Source organism: Alosa sapidissima, chromosome 12 (assembly GCF_018492685.1).
Source record: "Alosa sapidissima isolate fAloSap1 chromosome 12, fAloSap1.pri, whole genome shotgun sequence".
Classification (NCBI taxonomy): domain Eukaryota; kingdom Metazoa; phylum Chordata; class Actinopteri; order Clupeiformes; family Clupeidae; genus Alosa; species Alosa sapidissima.
Window position 1 is genome coordinate 3,328,166 of NC_055968.1, and position 18,673 is coordinate 3,346,838.

The 18,673-nt window shown below is 39.1% G+C and overlaps 1 protein-coding gene and 1 long non-coding RNA gene across 5 annotated transcripts in view; one reads left to right on the forward strand and one right to left on the reverse strand.

The window, feature by feature from the left end:
• Positions 1–18,673, reverse strand: part of LOC121677501 — a 76,159-nt gene that overhangs the window by 36,074 nt on the left and 21,412 nt on the right. The window lies entirely within an intron of this gene.
• The window catches only part of tdrd5 (tudor domain containing 5), a 32,249-nt gene that overhangs the window by 8,614 nt on the left and 4,962 nt on the right, over positions 1–18,673 (forward strand). For all 4 annotated transcript variants that reach the window (XM_042056156.1, XM_042056155.1, XM_042056154.1 and 1 more), the window contains exons 12-15: positions 1,314–1,514; positions 1,844–1,972; positions 8,094–8,360; positions 8,687–8,842. In XM_042056156.1, the coding sequence (XP_041912090.1) occupies positions 1,314–1,514; positions 1,844–1,972; positions 8,094–8,360; positions 8,687–8,842 (753 nt within the window). The remainder of the gene's footprint in view (positions 1–1,313; positions 1,515–1,843; positions 1,973–8,093; positions 8,361–8,686; positions 8,843–18,673) is intronic.

The window sequence follows — 18,673 nt, forward strand, 5'->3', positions numbered from 1 at the left end:
CATTGGCGCTTGCATGTTTGGCCTTATGTCTACGTGCGCACCTGAGGCTGCTCAGCTACAAGAGAAAGAATTTCCCCTGTTTGTATGTTCACTGCAAGTTGGCCTACCATAACTTACCAACTCTGCACTGTAGACCCTAACTGGCTATTTATATTTTTCTGTGAAATAAGCAAATGTATTTGTTCAACTTTATGAAGCAGAATTACGCATAGGCTACTTGGAACATAATACATTTAACATAGGACAGATGTATGTTGCTAGTGACAAAATATTAACTTTCAGTGTTTTACGATGTCTTTGTCATGGGGAAGTGTTTTTCCCCATGCATTTATTCTAGGTTACTGTCAGTGATTGACGCGAGAGAAGCAGGGTCTGTGTTGTGTTGCGTTGCGTTAATTTATTTTCATTGGGCATACCTTGCCTTGCCGTTTGCTGAAGAGCTGTATGTCCACATCTTGCTCGTAAAAAAGCATCATAACGCACATTCTGGCGGGTCTGTTATTTACTGTAGGCTGCGCAAACCACAGGCCTTTATTTTGGGCATTCATTCATTCATTCATTCATTCATTCAGCCTTTATTTATTCTTGGAGGGTCATTGAGGGAAGCCCTCATTTTCAATGAAGCCGAGATTACAGAAGCAAGCAAAGCGCTCCACAAACAAGACAACATTCGATGCCTTCTGTTGAAGAATTTTATATAAAGCATGAAAGTGGTACTAAAGCTTCACGCAGCTTCACGCTTCGTAATGCGCGACTGAAGTGGCCATTTGAAAGCGATGCCCACTGTAGATGAATAGTTGACATTACATGCTGAACATTTTCGTATGGACATTCTGGGGGATGTTAATTTGTATGAGAGAAGCTTCAACTTCTGGGTATGTAGCATTGTGGCATAAAGCTTAGGTAGTTAGCTTGCTAACTCTGGCAGAAATCTCCAGGTTCTTGTTCCATGTAGTTTCGTGTTGCAGCCACAGGGTTGTAGCAGCAGCACGTAGACTAGCCTACAGGAAAGCTTTTGCGTATGAACTCATTCGGAATATTTTGAAAACGTAACAGCTAGATATTCTGTCTTCTCATTTTGTAGACGAACATGAAGGGAGATTTTATCTTAGTTTTTATTTCATGCAAAACATTTTAGTCTCGTCTTTTTTCGTCAACAACAATGCATCTTAAGATAGTCTTAGTCAGTGTTTCAGGACATTACTGCCGTCTCGTCATCGTCTCGTCTTAGTCATGAAAAAAAAGGTCGTTGACGAACATATTTCCTCTCGTCTCGTCTGACGAAATTAACACTACATCTCATCTCAACTCAGGTCTGCTGGACAGCAAATGCCATTGGATGTTTCCAGAAACTGTGCTGTGATCGTCTTCTGGTTGCAGCCATAGACCGTTACCGTGGTGGTTTTATGCAAGTCTACCTGTGTGACACGCATACCCATGAGGACCTATACGTCCACAGCATCCTCCAGACCGAGGGACATGCAGTATCATGTTCTAAAGCTGACTACTTAGAGGTTAGTGCCAGAAAAGTCTCAGTGGAACAAGAATTTGTGAAATATGTTTGTGATGCTTACATTTTAATGCCATTTTGGAAACCTACGAACAGATTGCTACAGGCGTGTACTGCTGTATTAAAAATCTCAAATGCACATTTTTTTTATTACCATGACCATTACAGCTATGACCTGGGCAGCTACATGATACCATTGTTGGTATAAACCAGATGTGATGGCAGTGTGCACATTCGAAAAAATTAGACCAATCTAACTAAAACTATTTTTATGCTCTGCATATGGAACGCATCAGTTACACGCGGTCATGTGTAACCTGTTGTGTTTCTCAGACATCTTGCAAGTCCAACCCAGTGTCCATGTACCTGGGGGATGGTGAACTCAAGCCAGTGAAGACGCCCGAGTCGGCAGTGGAGGAGACGCACGTCACAAGTGCCACACCAGTCACAAGTGACCCAGAGGTACTTGGAGCAATCCTTAACAACACTCTCAGGCCTTTCTCTGGTGACCCACAGCACTGTGTAGGTTTGTGTCATATGCTTGCCTGGATGGCCATCCCATGGTGATCCGAATAACTAGCGAGTGATGTCACAAAAAAAAAACAAAAAAACTGTTGCTGCTTTAAGCAGAAATGTGAGTTGATGTATGATTTGAGAAATGTGAGTTGACATATGATTGGCTCAAATGCATACTGTAAACTCACCTTTCTGTACAGACTCAAAACATGTTGTACTGATCAGAATTGAGGCATATGATGTGCCCCACTGATTTGGGTGTAAGAGGGTGTGATGCTGATCTGGAACTCAATCCACCAGGTCATTTTGCTGAGACAGGAAATTAATCATTATACCTGTGTACGCACCAAGAGTGACTAGAGCTGCAAAAATTGCCCTGACGAATGGACGTCATTTATTTTCTATGAGAGCCGGCGTCTCTCGGCAGCGAGAAGCTGCAAAGCCGTCATCGTCGGGTTTTGGGCATTTTGAGCACCAAGAGCGTCAAACAGGAAGTTGAAGCTTGGTTAACTTGATGGTAATGAGTTATGACACGGCTCAGCGGCAACGACCGGCAACCAATTCAAAATTAGGTGTACACAAAACCTATGTGAACTTCAGTTCCTATGAAACATTTGTTCTGTTTAGTGTTTGCAATAACAAGGGGATTCTCCATATCACTGTATGAGTGATATAGAGAATCAATGAAATAAATGATCAATGGATCAATGAAATATCTTTTTTTATAAGCTGAACAACGTTACATGATAAAGTAACCAGATGCTGTCAAAGACCATCATTGCCAGATGCTGTCAAAGACCATCATTCAAAATTAAGGCAAAGCCTAATTTAATATTTTAAACGCTTCTTGATAAAGTATTTCTTAATATCAAATTAAGTTAATTTGTGTAGGGATACGTTATCCCAATGGTTCTCTTAAAAATGTAACATACAGTAATTTCCTGTGTATTAGCCGCAGGACAGTGTTTTATGCAAGATAAAAGAAACAAAACCATATTATACCATATTAAAAACTACTACATAAAACCAAATACCATATTAGCTGCCCCCGTGTATTAACGTCATAGCTGAAGAAATTTTTTGCAAAAATCATTGTATAAGCCTCGGCTAATAGTTGGGAAATTACGGTATGACTGAACATTCAAGCAGGCGTCTGAAATATCTCTTCAAGCATCAAAAGCAGGGCTGCCAGAGCGAATTTTGCCACTCCAGTCGCTCTTGGTATGTAAGCAGTTATATAAATAGATTAAAGACCCTGTAAACCTAAAGTGATTCGTGTTCTGAGTTTGTAACACTACAGGAAAATTATCCACTGTGGGCCGGTCTGTGCCATGACCAGTCAGGACAAAAGTGCTGCCCCTCTCAACTGTCCTACCACATAGTTCCAACCATTCTTTAAACCAGCTGATTCTAATTACTATAATTTCCAGACTATTAACCAAGATTTATACATTGATTTTGCACAATTTCTTTAGCTATGATGTTAAAGCATGGGAAGGGCCATACATGGGAATGCATTTCTTTTCTTCATTCTTTATGATTAAAGCTTGATCTGATTCTGATTGGCCTTTTTGGGGCCCTGCACGGCTGCGGTTAGTATGTTTTTTTTTTTTTTTATTTGTATAAAACACTGTCCTGCGGTTTATACACAATGCAGCTAATACACAGGGAATTACTCTTCGGCCAAATATATGAGCTAAAAATAACTTAATGGTGGATTCAGTGCATTACCTTACTAGGGTTTTTCCTGCATAGACAGGGTGTCTGCGGAAGTAAGCCCAAAAGGTATTAAAATGTAGTAATTGTGATTTTACAAGGTATTAAATTACTATTTCGTAATCAGGGTAGGAATTGCATGACGGCCACGACGGCTATGGCCGTCGTTGCCCCTTGCGTTGGCCGTGATGCCCCTTTGAAAATCAGAGGTTTACAGGCCACTGTGAACAGGCCACTTCTTTCAATATTCTGCTTTGTGTCCGACTAATAGCAATTTTTATTTAGCCTATGGCTTGTCAAATAATCTTAGCATTCACAGCGCAAATTAATTTAGTCTTTTACGCAGTGGAGAAAGTGACCGCAGACGGCAAAAAAAGAAAGTGCATCCAAATTCACCCATTCTTCTCAGTTGACCTACTGCCGAAGCCTGCCTGGTTTAGAAATAATTTAATAGCCAGAAATATGCCTTGCCCTAATAAAGAAATATTTGGTTAACTGCGAGTGAATCCCGTTTGCAGCCGTAGAAGAAACGCAGGACAAATTAAACATTCTGGTTTTCTCCGAGTGCAACGATGATAGACAGACATTATTTGGACAAAATATAGAGCATATTAACCTCCGTTGCTCAGCCAAATGCCTTCCTGTTACGTCCTGTTATCACAGAGTTACAGGCGATAAAGGATTTTTGATGGTCACAAGTTTACTTCATTAGCGGTTTATTTTTTTGATTATTAAAGAGTGTTCCTCATGCATGTCTCCAAATTTGGGCTTTAAGTTTCACAATGTGTTTAAATCATTCTACATGTTTTCATAACAGGCCAAATACAAAATAAATGTTACAAATATTGCCTAGATATTGGTAAATATTAAAATCAGAGGATATACAGCTGACTAAGAGTTTGTGAAAGTAGCCTTAATGATCACAAAGTGCTAAGCATGCATCTAGGCTATTTGAGTTTCTTAAAGCTGAGCTGTGCTTAAATTGTTCAAAACATGATTTCATAACAGGCCAAATATAAAATAAATGTTAAATATAGCCTAGATATCTGTAAATATTAGATGATCAGATGATTTACAGTGGTATGTAATATGTCATGTTAAATGTTTTTTCATGTTTCATACAGTGATGCAGATCTACTGCTGTGAATAGGCTAAATACAACTTAGATAATTTTTATAGCCTACTACTGTATAGTTAACTTTGGCCTTGGTGCCCTGACATGTGGTCTTTGTGCCCCCCACCAAATATGCCCAACTGAAGGCCAAGTAGCCTTTCCCCTAAAATGGCGAAATTCCAAGCCTGTTCGTAACTATTTAAACAATTAATATCCCAATCGCTGTTCCTAGATTGTGAGCGCCGCCGCAAAATTTTCAGTTGATCAGTAGCCTGATATCATGGGCGAAGTACTGTAATAGCTTTCACTTAAGGCACAACACCCAAAGTCATCTTGAAATTGTTTTGTTGGGTTGAGTCGGCAGCCGGCTAACTCGCTTTCAGACAGCACCGATTTTTTTTTTTTTTTTTTTTTTTTTTTTTTTTTTCACTTTTTTCCGACCAACAGTATTCCGTGAACTTGATCAACTGAGTTCTGTGTTAAAATTTGGCTGGAGTTCTCCTTTTAATGGAATGCGTCAGACGATATTACAGTAGCATTTACAATCTCAATATTGTTGCACATCTGAACTGAAGTTTTAAAATGCCGTGTCACATCCAATCAGGCTGTTATTTTGTTAATCTATGTAGCAATAAGATTATGAGCAAAACATATGTGATATGATAGGGCGGTGGTAGTGTAGTGGTTAAAGCGATGGTTCTGAGTAATTTCACCCTAGGGTCCTTTGCACCATGACCCCGAGCCAAACACCCTCCCAGAACCTTTTTTCCCTTGGTCGAACCCTGGTCGAGTAGCGCTGTCAGAAACTAATGACGTACTGCAGTCGTAATGGAACCAACTTTTATCTCGTAAATTACCCCACTAATAATGCCCTGAATGGTACGAAACTTCTACAGTAGTACAACTATGACCTTTAGTCCAATAACGAGGCATTAGAAAGTTTGTAAGTGCACCAGGAGTTTTAAGGAGTTTATTTAAATAACACTTGCCTCTGCATCTGCTACTATACCGCTGCGTCGACGTTTCTTCCGTGATTTGGGAAAAGCCCGTAAAAGTCCTGGCAGGAAGCGATTACATCAACGTTTTTTGGTATATCCAGTTTTTAATATTTTTTTTTTCGAAGTGTTTACAACTTAGTGTTAACTAATAATTGTTGCAAAATGGACTACGAACAAAATATTAGTGCATTCCTGGATCTACATCCTTATGCATTCTTCCTGCCAGGACTTTTACGGGCTTTTCCCAAATCACGGAAGAAACGTTGACGCAGCGGTATAGTAGCAGATGCAGTTGTCGGTTCAATTCCAAGCTTCCACTGTTGTGCCCTTGAGCAAGGCACTTAACCCCAAGTTGCTCCGGGGACAATGTGATCCCTTGTAATATAGCTGACATATGTAAGTCACTTTGGTCAAGAAGTGTCTGCTAAATGTAATGTAATAATATTTAGTTATATTTATATATATGTCATGTTGAAGCATGTTTTATTTCCAATGGAAGCCCGATAGGATACTCAGTAGTGATGCCAAAAAATGACCTTAGTCTTAGGCCTAGGAGTTGATATCTGATAACTATGACAGGCCTACTAATATTCTACCTTTGTATGGTGTTAGTATTAATTGGAAAGAAGCACAAAGATTAACAAACTGGATGAATTAACTGACAATACCACAAGTTTTGATAAACAGGAAGATTGGTTTGTCTACCTTGTTTCATATATATGTTGGTCATGCATTGAAATACAATATTAGCGTACTGTCTGTGGATAGGTCATTGTTGGAAATAATGTACCCTTGTTAACGTTTATTTACAGTATGTGTTTTGTAGCCTATATGTTTTAGAATAAGGGGCGATTCTTTGGAGCGCACTCCTGTCCGCTTGCATGTAATATTTTCCAAACTAAAGGAGAATTCTGTCGATTTTTCTCATACTGTTTCCCACAATCGGTACTACCTAGCTTGAGTTGCTGCAGCCAACAGCTAGATCTACCAGGCAGCTACAGTACAGTGTAACACTTTGGAGGCATGAACACGGGGGCTCGAGCTAGGTAGAACCAATGTTTTTTTGTTGTTTTGTACCGACCATACTCAATGACATCGAGAAACAAAGAACTATGTGAAGAATTGCCGTAATTCTCCTTTAAGCACTTACTGTACAAACGGAAGAGAGTGGACTAAGATCAAATAGTTTGAAGAGGAATTACACAACTAGGCCTATACCTGATTTAAGTTTGAGTGCTGTGCCATACACTTCAAGGTCATTCTGTTTTTCATCTAGTGATAATCCATCCATATGGAACTTGCAAAAAGGCAATCGTTTGCACATTACTACATACTACATACCAGCAAACTGGTGTATCTTATATGGAAAAGCAGGAGCACCAGCAGTAGCCTACAATAATAAGACCTGATGAGTTCTCATGAACTGTTGTCAGTCTGGGGTCCGTTTCTCAAATGCATAGTTGCTAACTATGATATGACGTTTTTAATAATGAAAAATTAAGAGCATATTTCTTAGCTCTTACTAAAATGCAAAATACAACCAAATATCAACAATGTATGTCTCTATGTATGTATGTCTACGTATCTGTGACGTTTGATTCAAATACTGTCAACTCCGATATATCAGTGACACTACCACGAAAGATGCATCGTAGTTAGCATCTATGCTTTTGGGAAACACACCCCTGGTAGGTAGGCCTATTTAATTAACGATCATCACACATGAAGTTGAGATTACAGATTAGGTTGAATAATGAAGTGAAACCTCTCTGAACTCCTATCAATTCAACAAGTTACTTTAATGATACAGCTACATGTTTGTACCGTTTTGGACACCCTGCTGGGACGTGTGAATGATGGGCTATTTGCAGCCAATATATTGTCCTGCTTAGTTTTTCACAAAGGATGGCAGAATGTCCCGTTCTTACGATAAAGGGATGTTGACATTTATTTGCCAATAGATAGATCGGAATTAAATTCTGGTTACATGTACATGTGGTTTATTCAAATTTACTTCACCAGAGAGTCCTGGCCTTAACATAGCTTCCCCATAGCTTCACTGTCAAACTCGGGGCCCATAATGCTTTTGTCATAATGTTTTTCCGTTTCCATGAATTTGTGAATGAGTAAGTTTTTCTATGGCTTCAGTCTCAAATCTCATATAAATGTAATTAATGCAGTGGTCAACTGAGATTTGAGATTTGTAGTTATCTGTTGTTCTTTCCCTGATTTCTTTTAGTCCATTCATCCTGTCGCTGAGGCAAAGGTCTCTATGGAGGAATCCACATCCCTACCTAATATTCCCGCCCTGGAATCTGCACCCCCGCCTGATATTCCCGTCCTGGAATCTGCACCCCCGCCTGATATTCCCGTCCTGGAGTCTGCACCCCCGCCTGTTATTCCTGCCCTGGAATCTGCGCCCATGCCTGATATTCCCGTCCTGGAATCTGTACCCTGTTCTGATGTTCTCAACCTGGAATCTACATCCCTGCCTAATGTTCCTTTGGTAATAGTTACAACCGTGGCCACTGCTTTGACAGTGGAGACTGCTGCCCTCACTGATTCGTCTAACATCACTGAGGTCATGCTGTTGGTCAAGATTCCTTTTCACATTTGTCATGCTGTCCTTCACAGGCAACAGTCATTGATTTTACAAGGGATTGTAAACAGGGAAAAACTAGGGTCAGAACTTTGTAATGATTTTCTGCCCTGTTGTGCTGCAAGCTTTGCTTTTGTCTGTTGTATTTAGGAAAAATAGCTGTTGGTCATATTTCAGTGTTGTGTGTCTCTGAATGTGGGCATTTAGATGTTTGTACATTTTTGTTGTTTCAGGATGAAACGGCCCAACCCAAAGTCAACCCTTTTGAGGCTCTGCTGTCAAAAGACATTCTGATCTCCAGTGATTGGGACCAAGGCTGGAATCCCAACAGAAACAGCAGTGCAGAGAAGCATGTGCCAGAAATTGCTAATCATGACAGCATCCCCAAGGTAAAGAGTTTGATTCAGCAGATAAAAGTGCTTTTCAACAATGTCTCTGATCACTTTGATGTGGAGTCTTAAAGTATAATTCCGGTGAAAATTGACCCCAGGGTGTTTTTTTGCATTAAAACACAGAAAATGAGCCATGGAGACGGTATTTTTCGCTGATCAACTACTACAGAGCTAGACCCGGCATATGCTATAGCCCTAAATCGCAAACAGTGGATTAGCTAGGGACAGTGAGCCAGACACTTCCCAAATAGCAGGCCATTCTTAGGTGTTATCAGTGTGTTTTCCTTTGTTATAAATTATGAATTCCCTTAAATAGTTACATCTGTATTACTAAGGGTACCATTCATATGTGTCCAACCTTTAAGGACACCAATTTTCTTTGTGAATGAATAATGTATCGTAAATAAATAAATGTTTTTCATTAAAATACAGGGTGCATAAGTATTCATACCCCTATGTTAAATTCCCATAGAAGCAGGCAGATTTTTATTTTTAAAGGAACCATATGTAAGATTGTGGCCAAAACTGGTACTGCAATCAATTTGAAATTACTCTAGAGCGTTGTATCCCCTCCCCCCTGAGGTTGGCAACCCGGATGCCGAAACACTACTGACTTTGTGATTAGTAGATAGGTGGAGGGTGGCGCATCAGGCCAAAACACAACATCAACATCAGTTGAGGGCTGCAACTTCACTTTTTAAATGACAATATCCTGGCCGGACTACTGTTGTCAGTGATATAAGTATTTGAAATGAACATGATTTCTTAATGTCTAGTGACATATCAAGGCCCTTTTATGATTAATTGAAATACATTTCTTGCATACGGTTCCTTTAAAGGCCAGTTATTTCATGGATCCATGGTACTATACATCCTGATAAAGTTCCCTTGGCCTTTGGAATTAAAATAACCCCACATCATCACATACTAGAGCCCGACCGATAAAGGATTTTGAAGGCCGATACAAATATTTGTTGATTTAAAAATCCGATATTCCGATATATCGGCCTATATATATATATATATATATATATATAAATAAAATCTCCCCCGCCAAGGCTGGGATATGCTTCTCTGCACTGCTGTTTCTGTTGGGATTCCAGTCTTGGTCCCATTTTTTTTTTTTTTTTTTTTTTTTTCAGAAACGCGCAACAAAACAGATTTCCCTAACATTAGTTATTTGTAGTTATTTGTAGAGTATTGACTAAAATAATATGATAATGCATAATAATATTGTCACAGAGGAACATCGATATATATTAAAGTTCTGATAAATAAAATGTATAAAAATAGAAACTTAAAGATATGAAACTTTAGTCTTTTGAACAAAAACACAAAAACAACAACCAAATCAAATTACCAGTATTAAAAGACTTGGTAAGCTTCATAAATATAACTTTGAACTAAGACTGAATAATTACAAAAAATAATGATGACATTATTACTATCATCATCATTTCTATTATCATTAAACAAGATAAAGGTCACTCCTAAATGTTTGAGTGTGCTTGTGTAATAATTAGTCCTTATTGCCTTATAAGCGACCTTATAATTACAATGTCAGCTTGCTTATCCCTTTACCTGCACTTTTAAAATTATTTCCATCAAGCTACATCAAACCATTTTCAATCATCAGATGCTGCCTGCCTTCTAAAACCTACTATTTAGTGATCTAAATCCATTATGTAGGCCTAACTCGTTAATGCTGCGGCTGAACGACAGTCTGAAACGCACACTTCGCGTCATTGGATTTCACACACGTTTAAAAGAAAAGCTAACTTTTATGCACAAGCTAGGTTTTGCACAAGCTAGGCTACGTTTGATACTTTTTCTCTATGTCTACAATGTGACTGAAGATGTATTTCTTTAATAGTGTGACAGTTATAGCAGTGAGACGTATCATCTCTCCCCGGCCTGTTATTTTGAAAGCGTATGTTTTACAATTTGCAGTATGACGTTATCCATTGCTAAATTATAGCTCATCATAGACTAGCTAACCACAAAGCTAGCTAATGCCATGAATATCAGTGGAAGACCGCTAACGTTAACATTAATGAGCTTGGAAACCACAACAAACTTATTCTGCCTAAATAAAGTAATGATTACTGTATTTATAACTAGCATATCTGTGGTTACAGTCCCTGCATTGTAAAATGTAAGTTAGACGTGCGAGGAGTGAACATTGTCAAAAGTTAAAAGGACAGACAGTCAACTACACTGTAACAACGTAACATAATTACTAGCTAATTCCGCTTCACTCTCGGCTTATTTACCAGCAAAATTTCACGAATTTTGTCATGCTTATTTGAGTTAAGAGAACTGATGGGGATGTTCTTTTAATTGTTATTCAAGCAATGTATGTCTCGTGACCAAATCACCATGAACACACTTCACTGATGATCTCACTCGCGGATAACTGGTTCTCTCTGCCCGACTGGTTCTCTCTGCCCGATCTATTTTACTGTCTATGTGCCCGACTCTGGCTGGATCAGCAGGTTGCAGGATGTGTGGCGCGTTATACACGGGTGTTGCCAGCAGGGACGGTGTAGAGTGCCCTCTGGTGGACAAACTATACAACGCCAACACTCATGACATGGTTGAAGGGTGTTTCGTCCGTTTTTATTTTATTTTTAAAATATTCATTTATCGGCCATTATAAATGCCGATACCGATAGTTTTGAAAATGCCTAATATCGGCCCGCCGATAAATCGGTCGGGCTCTATCACATACCCTTCAACATACCTAGAGATTGGGATGGTTTTATTTCAGTTAGCCTAATAGCTGAGCTATTAGCTCAATTGCATTGAGAGATAATTTTATGGAAAGTACCCCATGCGAATTGTGAGATATGGTAAAGGGTATGTGATGATGTGGGGTGCTTCATTGAAGTTGAGTCAATATTAACAATGTCAAATATAACCGCAAGCGGTGATTTACGGGGTCCGAGCAAAACGAACATGAGGTAGCATAGCTTTTTAGTTTTACATATGCTTTGATTGTTTGGGCCCAATTGTTCAAAAGAAACGTGATCGGATTTCGGTTATCGGATTTCAGTTACCAGATTTCGGCTATCGGATTGGATCAAATCTTGAAAATGGGTTGTTCAAAGGGAAACAAGGATCCTGAAATTGGATTAGATCACATAATCTATTCTTGGTTTTGATCTGGATAAAACCTTCACTTTGTGTTGTTCAAAACTTTTGAGTTGGATTGGAATAAATTTGATGCATAAAATTAGGATTATCCTGTGCTGTAACGTTAAAGTGTGCCAACCTCCACAACCCAATAGTATTCTAACAATACCCTATTCTAGTGTGCTAACCTCCACAACCCAACAGTATTCTAACAGTAGTATTCTAGTGCGCTAATCTCCACAACTCAATAGTATTCTAACAATACTCTATTCTACAGGACTATGCATTTGTCATGGATAAGATGAAGGGTCTGATAATGGAAGGCAGTGTTTCCCACAGAATGGAATTGTATTTGTGGTAGTAGGTGAAGGGGGGTGGGGGTGGGTTCTGTGTTGGAGTCAGTAAGATGAACAGCCTATAATTATGCAGTTATACTTTCCTTGCACGACAAGTCCTGACAAGTAGCTGTAACGTTATAGTATGCTAACCTCCACAACCCAACTGAAGGAACTGTAGGGGGCGATGTGGGTCGAGGTAGAGTGAGTGTGTGGCGAGCAGGCAGAGCCTCGGTCAGAAGGCTCAATGGTATGGCAGATTTCGGTGCAACACAAGTGAACTTTATTTGAGTTTCAATTAATCTGTTCTTTTGTTCTTTACTTGTATGTGTGCTGCATCAAAGAGGAAACAAACAGAAAATGGAGTAATCAGTGAAATGGGGTAAATCAATACAGATCCCAACGCACAAACAAACCAATTGACATTTGAACAATAAACTGAAATCATATGGCTATATAAGGTACAACTAAACAATACTTGACATCCCAAGTCAACCAACATCACCTAATCATCTCTCACATGGGACTCCAACACACCAAACCAACAAACAAAGAACTTAACTTTACACATGATTGCAGAGCTACTCTGCAAACTGATAAACATCACAAAAGTAATAGTGAGGGTCATTAAAGTGATGACTTACGTTAACTCAAAGATTTACACAGAGCAGGACACACTGGAGGGCTGGGTTGAGATGAACAAAAGAGTCAACTGAGGGCGAGCAAACAATTTATCCTGGTCTGAGCCCCTGCTCCGGAGCTACAGGGTTTCCCAGCAGGTAAACTGGGTGTGGTTAGGTGGCAGAGCCAAACAATACTGCAATTTCTCCACAGCACTTTCACCTCAAGCCCTCCTTACACTGACAGACTTTGGAAAGATTTGCAAAGATTTGGAAAAGTTTTTTGAAAGACTACAGTCTCAGACCCTCTCACATCTAAAGACAAGTAGTAGAGGTTTAAGTCACAGACTATGATTTTGCAATGCCTAGGGATCTTGCAGGGTCACTATTTACAAGACTGCAACACGATTCCTTAAATTATTACCCAATGTGCAATAGATAAACAGGAACTGAAAATTATAGCCTACTAAACTCAAAGTCGTATTTTCGTGTTTCTGCAGCATTGTTTCATGCGTGACATCCTAAACCGATATAGAGTTGTTCTGTCAAGTGGAAGAGCCGACTAAATATGTATAAGAAATGACAAATATTATAAGAATAACAAATAATTATAGGCTACAGCTGTGTCGGAGTCAATAAGATAAACAGCCTATAATTATACAGTTATACTTGCCTTGCACTACAAGTACATATTGACAAGTAGCTGTGATGTTATTGTGTGCTAACCTCCACAAGCCAACTGCATTCTATTCTAGTATGCTAACCTCCACAACCCAACAGCATTCGAACACTAATGCTTCAAGTGGGATTTGAACTCTCAACCTAAGGATCACCAGTACAAGGCATTATCCCACTGAGCCACTGACAGTGATACACATTTGGCAGTCACTTTCACATGGTGAAAATATGTGTTGATAAACACACAAGAAAAACTCCAAGCATACATTTGACAATAAAATGAAGGGTTTTCCTGAAAGAGTACACCTGAAAATGTTTTGAAATTCTGGGGCAATTAGACATTTGTAGAGAAGAACACTAATGGATGAAATATAAATATGATAGACTTAATGATGAAGGAAAAATAGTAAACAAAGAAGTTCCCCTAAATGTCAGAGTGTCTCGGCATTCTGATTCTTGGCAACTAATGACTGTGTATGTTGATTGCCTGATGTCATTCAGGTTCTGTTCAATGGTGTGAATCTTCAATAACCAATAGCATATGCAGGTTGAGCCTAAAGCTCTACCAGGATTCGAACTCTCAACCTAACAAACACCAGCACTAGGCATTATCCCACTGAGCCACTGACAATCCTGCATATTGGGTAGTCACATTCACATGGTGAAAATGTGTGTTGGCAAACACACAACATCAAGAAAATTCCTAGCATACATTTGGCAATAGAATTAAGGGCTTTATAAAAAAGAGTACAGATCTGAAAATGTGCACTGTTAATGGTATCCACCTAATAGTGGTTGTATGGTTGTTATCCAAGAAAAAAAATTACTCATATAGGTATATAGGTGATATAGGATAAATGGGCTGAGTGGCCGAACTTTATTGGCCTATATCTCTGAAATGGAACAACATATCCAAATTATTTTGATAAATTTTGTGAGGCTTTGTCTAAACATTGTCTGTGAGAATTTTGGTGAAGATTTGATAATTTTTGAAGCCTGTGAAACTTTTTATGATGTTTGGCTTTTCTCTGAAATTCTGGCAAAAGTAAACATTTTTAGAGCATAAGACCAGGGTGAAAAAGATGCATCTGAATGTAGAGATTAATATAATGAAATAATTTTGAGTCTAGGTCAATCTGGTAAGAAGAAATAAGCGTTTTTGACAAGAGCACCACCTTTGGGTGCAGTACCCCAAATTTTGGGTAGTGGGGGGTACTGGTAACCATACTTGAAAATGTCAAGTTTCTAGGACTTACGGTTTATAGGAATATAGGTGATCTAGGAAAAAAGGCCTAAGTGGTCTAACTTTATTGGCCTATATCTCTGAAATGGAACAAAATATCAAAATTCTGAGCGATAACTTTTGTGAGGCTTGGTCTAAACATTGTCTGTGAGAATGTTGGTGAAGATTTGATTATTTTTGAAGAGTCTGAAACTTTTTATAATGTTTGGCTTTTCCATGAAATTGTGGCAAAAGTAAACATTTGTAGACCATAAGACCAGGGCCAAAAAGATGCATCTGAGTTTAGAGATTAATATTATGAAAGAATTTTGAGTCTAGGTCAATCTGGTAAGGAGAAATGAGCATAATTAACTTTTTTTTTTCCAATAGCGCCACCTTTGGGTGCAGTACCCCAAATTTTGGGTTATGGGTAGAGGGGGGTACTGGTAACCATACCTGAAAATGTCAAGAGTTTTGGAGTTACGGTTTAGGCTGCAGTATGACTTTTACAGAATTTTGGCAAAAAATGAACGGTACAGAAACAATAGCGGTCCTGCAGCTACGCTGCTCGGACCCCTAATAAATATTCTAATACTCTGGGTCATTCCACGCCAACTCAGCCACCCATGTACATGACACCTCAGATTTTGCTGAAAAGCAGTGAAAATATGCCTTATGTTACCAAACAAGGGAATCTGAAGTTTCAGGTCAATATCTCAAACGGTTTGCCCGTGGCGTCCATTTGAATTTCGGGTGCCACGGCCGTAATTGACACTTAATGGTAGTAGAAGGCTGGAAACTGGTGTGGTAGTTCATTGTAGCCTGTACTACACAATTCTGGAGGCAGAATCAACATTACTTACTGTTTGGGTGAGAGGTGGGTCACCAAAGTCCTAAAAAATGTTGACGGCATGTGTGATTTTTCACTTTTTGGGTGGCCTTAGCACCACAATTAATGATCATATTTATTCTAAACAGGATTATTTGTTATATGTGGGAACCTTGCTCTTGCCAAAATGAATTTGAAGGGTATGGTACCACTGGCGGGGGGTTTATGGGGGTCCAAAAACCCTCTCCGGCAGAGGTGACTCTTGGAACCCCATATTTGGACCCCCAAATGACCATGTGGGCACTTGATGATCCTAATGGGATTTATACCAGATAAAGATACATATTTGTTCTTTTTTTTAATTAAATAACATTTTTGACTATGAAGCTCCATAATATGAATTTTATTCTTCATAATGCACCATTTTGGACATTGTTTCCAGAAGTCTGGAATGTAGATCAGGGAGAATTTAGTGATGATAAAGCATGAAAATAGTGGAAATAACTTTATAATTAGTATTATAATTTAATTGAAAATTGAATTGAATAGTGTCTTTAACTATTATCCAAGAAATTGTGGAAGCAGTGGCATAATTTTGTCATGGTCCTTTTGGTCAAGTTTGAATTGGCGAGCACTGCGTCCATAGATGTCTGGCACACTGACACAACAAATGATATGTTGGAATGGCACCCAACAGGGGATCTGTCTTTGGTCCGATGGCCATGTGAGGATGTTGTTGACACACTTCATGAATTTCACAAATTGTATCTTCCTGGCTGGAAAATTTAGTTTTGTGGCTAAGAACATTTCATTCTTCTTTGTTAGTGCAGAAGATATTAAAAAACACGAGGAAACATACGAATTGGAGAGTTACGCCCCGGACAAAACAATCAGTGGAACACGATCGCATCATTGCTTTATAACAATTTTCAAAAATAAGATACGGATGAAAATAATATCACAGGATACAATATTCACAGATGTCGGTGCCGGACAACGATCGGATTCAGAACACTTGGATACAGAACACCCGGAGGCAGAACACTCGCAGTCAGATCGGCTACAAAACTCAATTTTCCAGCCAGGAAAATACTGTACATTGCCTGTATCTATGATGATGACTGGTTCATTGCAAACATTGTTGAACATCCAAATGAACATGGTGACATTTTTGTGAAATTCATGAAGTGTGTCAACAACATCCTTACATGGCCATCGGACCAAAGACAGATCCCCTGTTGGGTGCCATTCCAACATATAATTTGTTGTGTCAGTGTGCCAGACATCTATGGATGCAGTGCTCGCCAATTCAAACTTGACCAAAAGGTCCATGACAAAATTATGCCACTGCTTCCACATTTGTTGGATAATGGTTAAAGACACTATTCAATTCAATTTTCAATTACATTTTATTTGGAGAGTGACAGCGGCAAGGAAAAACTCTTACACTATGTAACATTCTTGTTATTTAGTTCTTTAAAAGTTTGATGGCGGGTCTCTTTCATGGGGGATAAGGGGTTGATCCGTGACAGTCTCAGTATTTAATTGTTTGCCATCCACTGAATTCTAAACACTAAATTCTCCCTGATCTACATTCCAGACTTCTGGAAACAATGTCCAAAATGGTGCATTATGAAGAATAAAATTCATATTATGGAGCTTCAAAGTCAAAAATGTCATTTCGTTAAAAGAAAGAACAAATATGTATCTTTATCTGGTATAAATCCCATTAGGATCATCAAGTGCCCACATGGTCATTTGGGGGTCCAAATATGGGGTTCCAAAAGAGTCACCTCTGCCGGAGAGGGTTTTTGGACCCCCATAAAACCCCCGCCAGTGGTACCATACCCTTCAAATTCATTTTGGCAAGAGCAAGGTTCCCACATATAACAAATAATCCTGTTTAGAATAAATATGATCATTCCTTGTGGTGCTAAGGCCACCCAAAAAGTGAAAAATCACACATGCCATCAACATTTTTTAGGACTTTGGTGACCCACCTCTCACCCAAACAGTAAGGAATGTTGATTCTGCCTCCAGAATTGTGTAGTACAGGCTACAAAGAACTACCACACCAGTTTCCAGCCTTCTACCACTATTAGAACAGACGTTATGGGCTTCCAAAAATGGCAAAATATGAAATGTGAAATTCCAATGTGTTCCATAACTCCCAACTGCATAACTTTAATATGAGATTAGTTAAACAGTAAGTCAAACAAACTGCAAAAATGGCAAAATATGAAATGTGAAATTCCAATGTGTCAATTACGGCCATGGCACCCGAAATTCAAATGGACGCCACGGGCAAACCGTTTGAGATATTGACCTGAAACTTCAGATTCCCTCGTTTCAGATACCCAGATTTTGGCTGTTTTCACTTGGAATGACCCCTCAGATTAACAACACATTTAAATACTGCTTAAACAAAGTAGCCATGTGCCCCATGTCTTGCAAACCTATGGGGCGGTAGTAACGTAGTGGTTAAGGAGCTGGGCTAGCATTCAGTAGTCTGGCAGGTTGTGGGTTCAATTCCCGGCTTCCACTGTTGTGCCCTTGAGCAAGGCACTTAATCCCAAATTGCTAATGTAATTGACATGTATAAATCACTTTGGATTAAAAGTGTCTGCTAAATGAATAAATGTAAACCAGTAGTGTCCCATAACCAGGCTCTTTAAAATGGGTAAATATGTATGTGATCTTCTCTTTTGCAGTGGGAGGGAATGCAGAAAGGCCCTCTCTAAAATCCTTAGAGGAAAATGGTTGTTATACTATCTTTTCCTAATAATGCCACATTTTAGCCAGGGCTGATTCATTTTCTAGCTAGTTGACCGAAATGTGTAATATTTCAGCCTTTTCGGGGCTGTATGAAATTGTAGGTCAGCTGTGTGTCAACCTATGAATTGAAGGAGTCAGATTTAGGCTGTGTGCAAGGCTAAAATATAACTGGGAATGTAAAGTACCTCACCAGTAGTTTAAATAGTAACTCAATTGCATAACTCCCAACTGCAT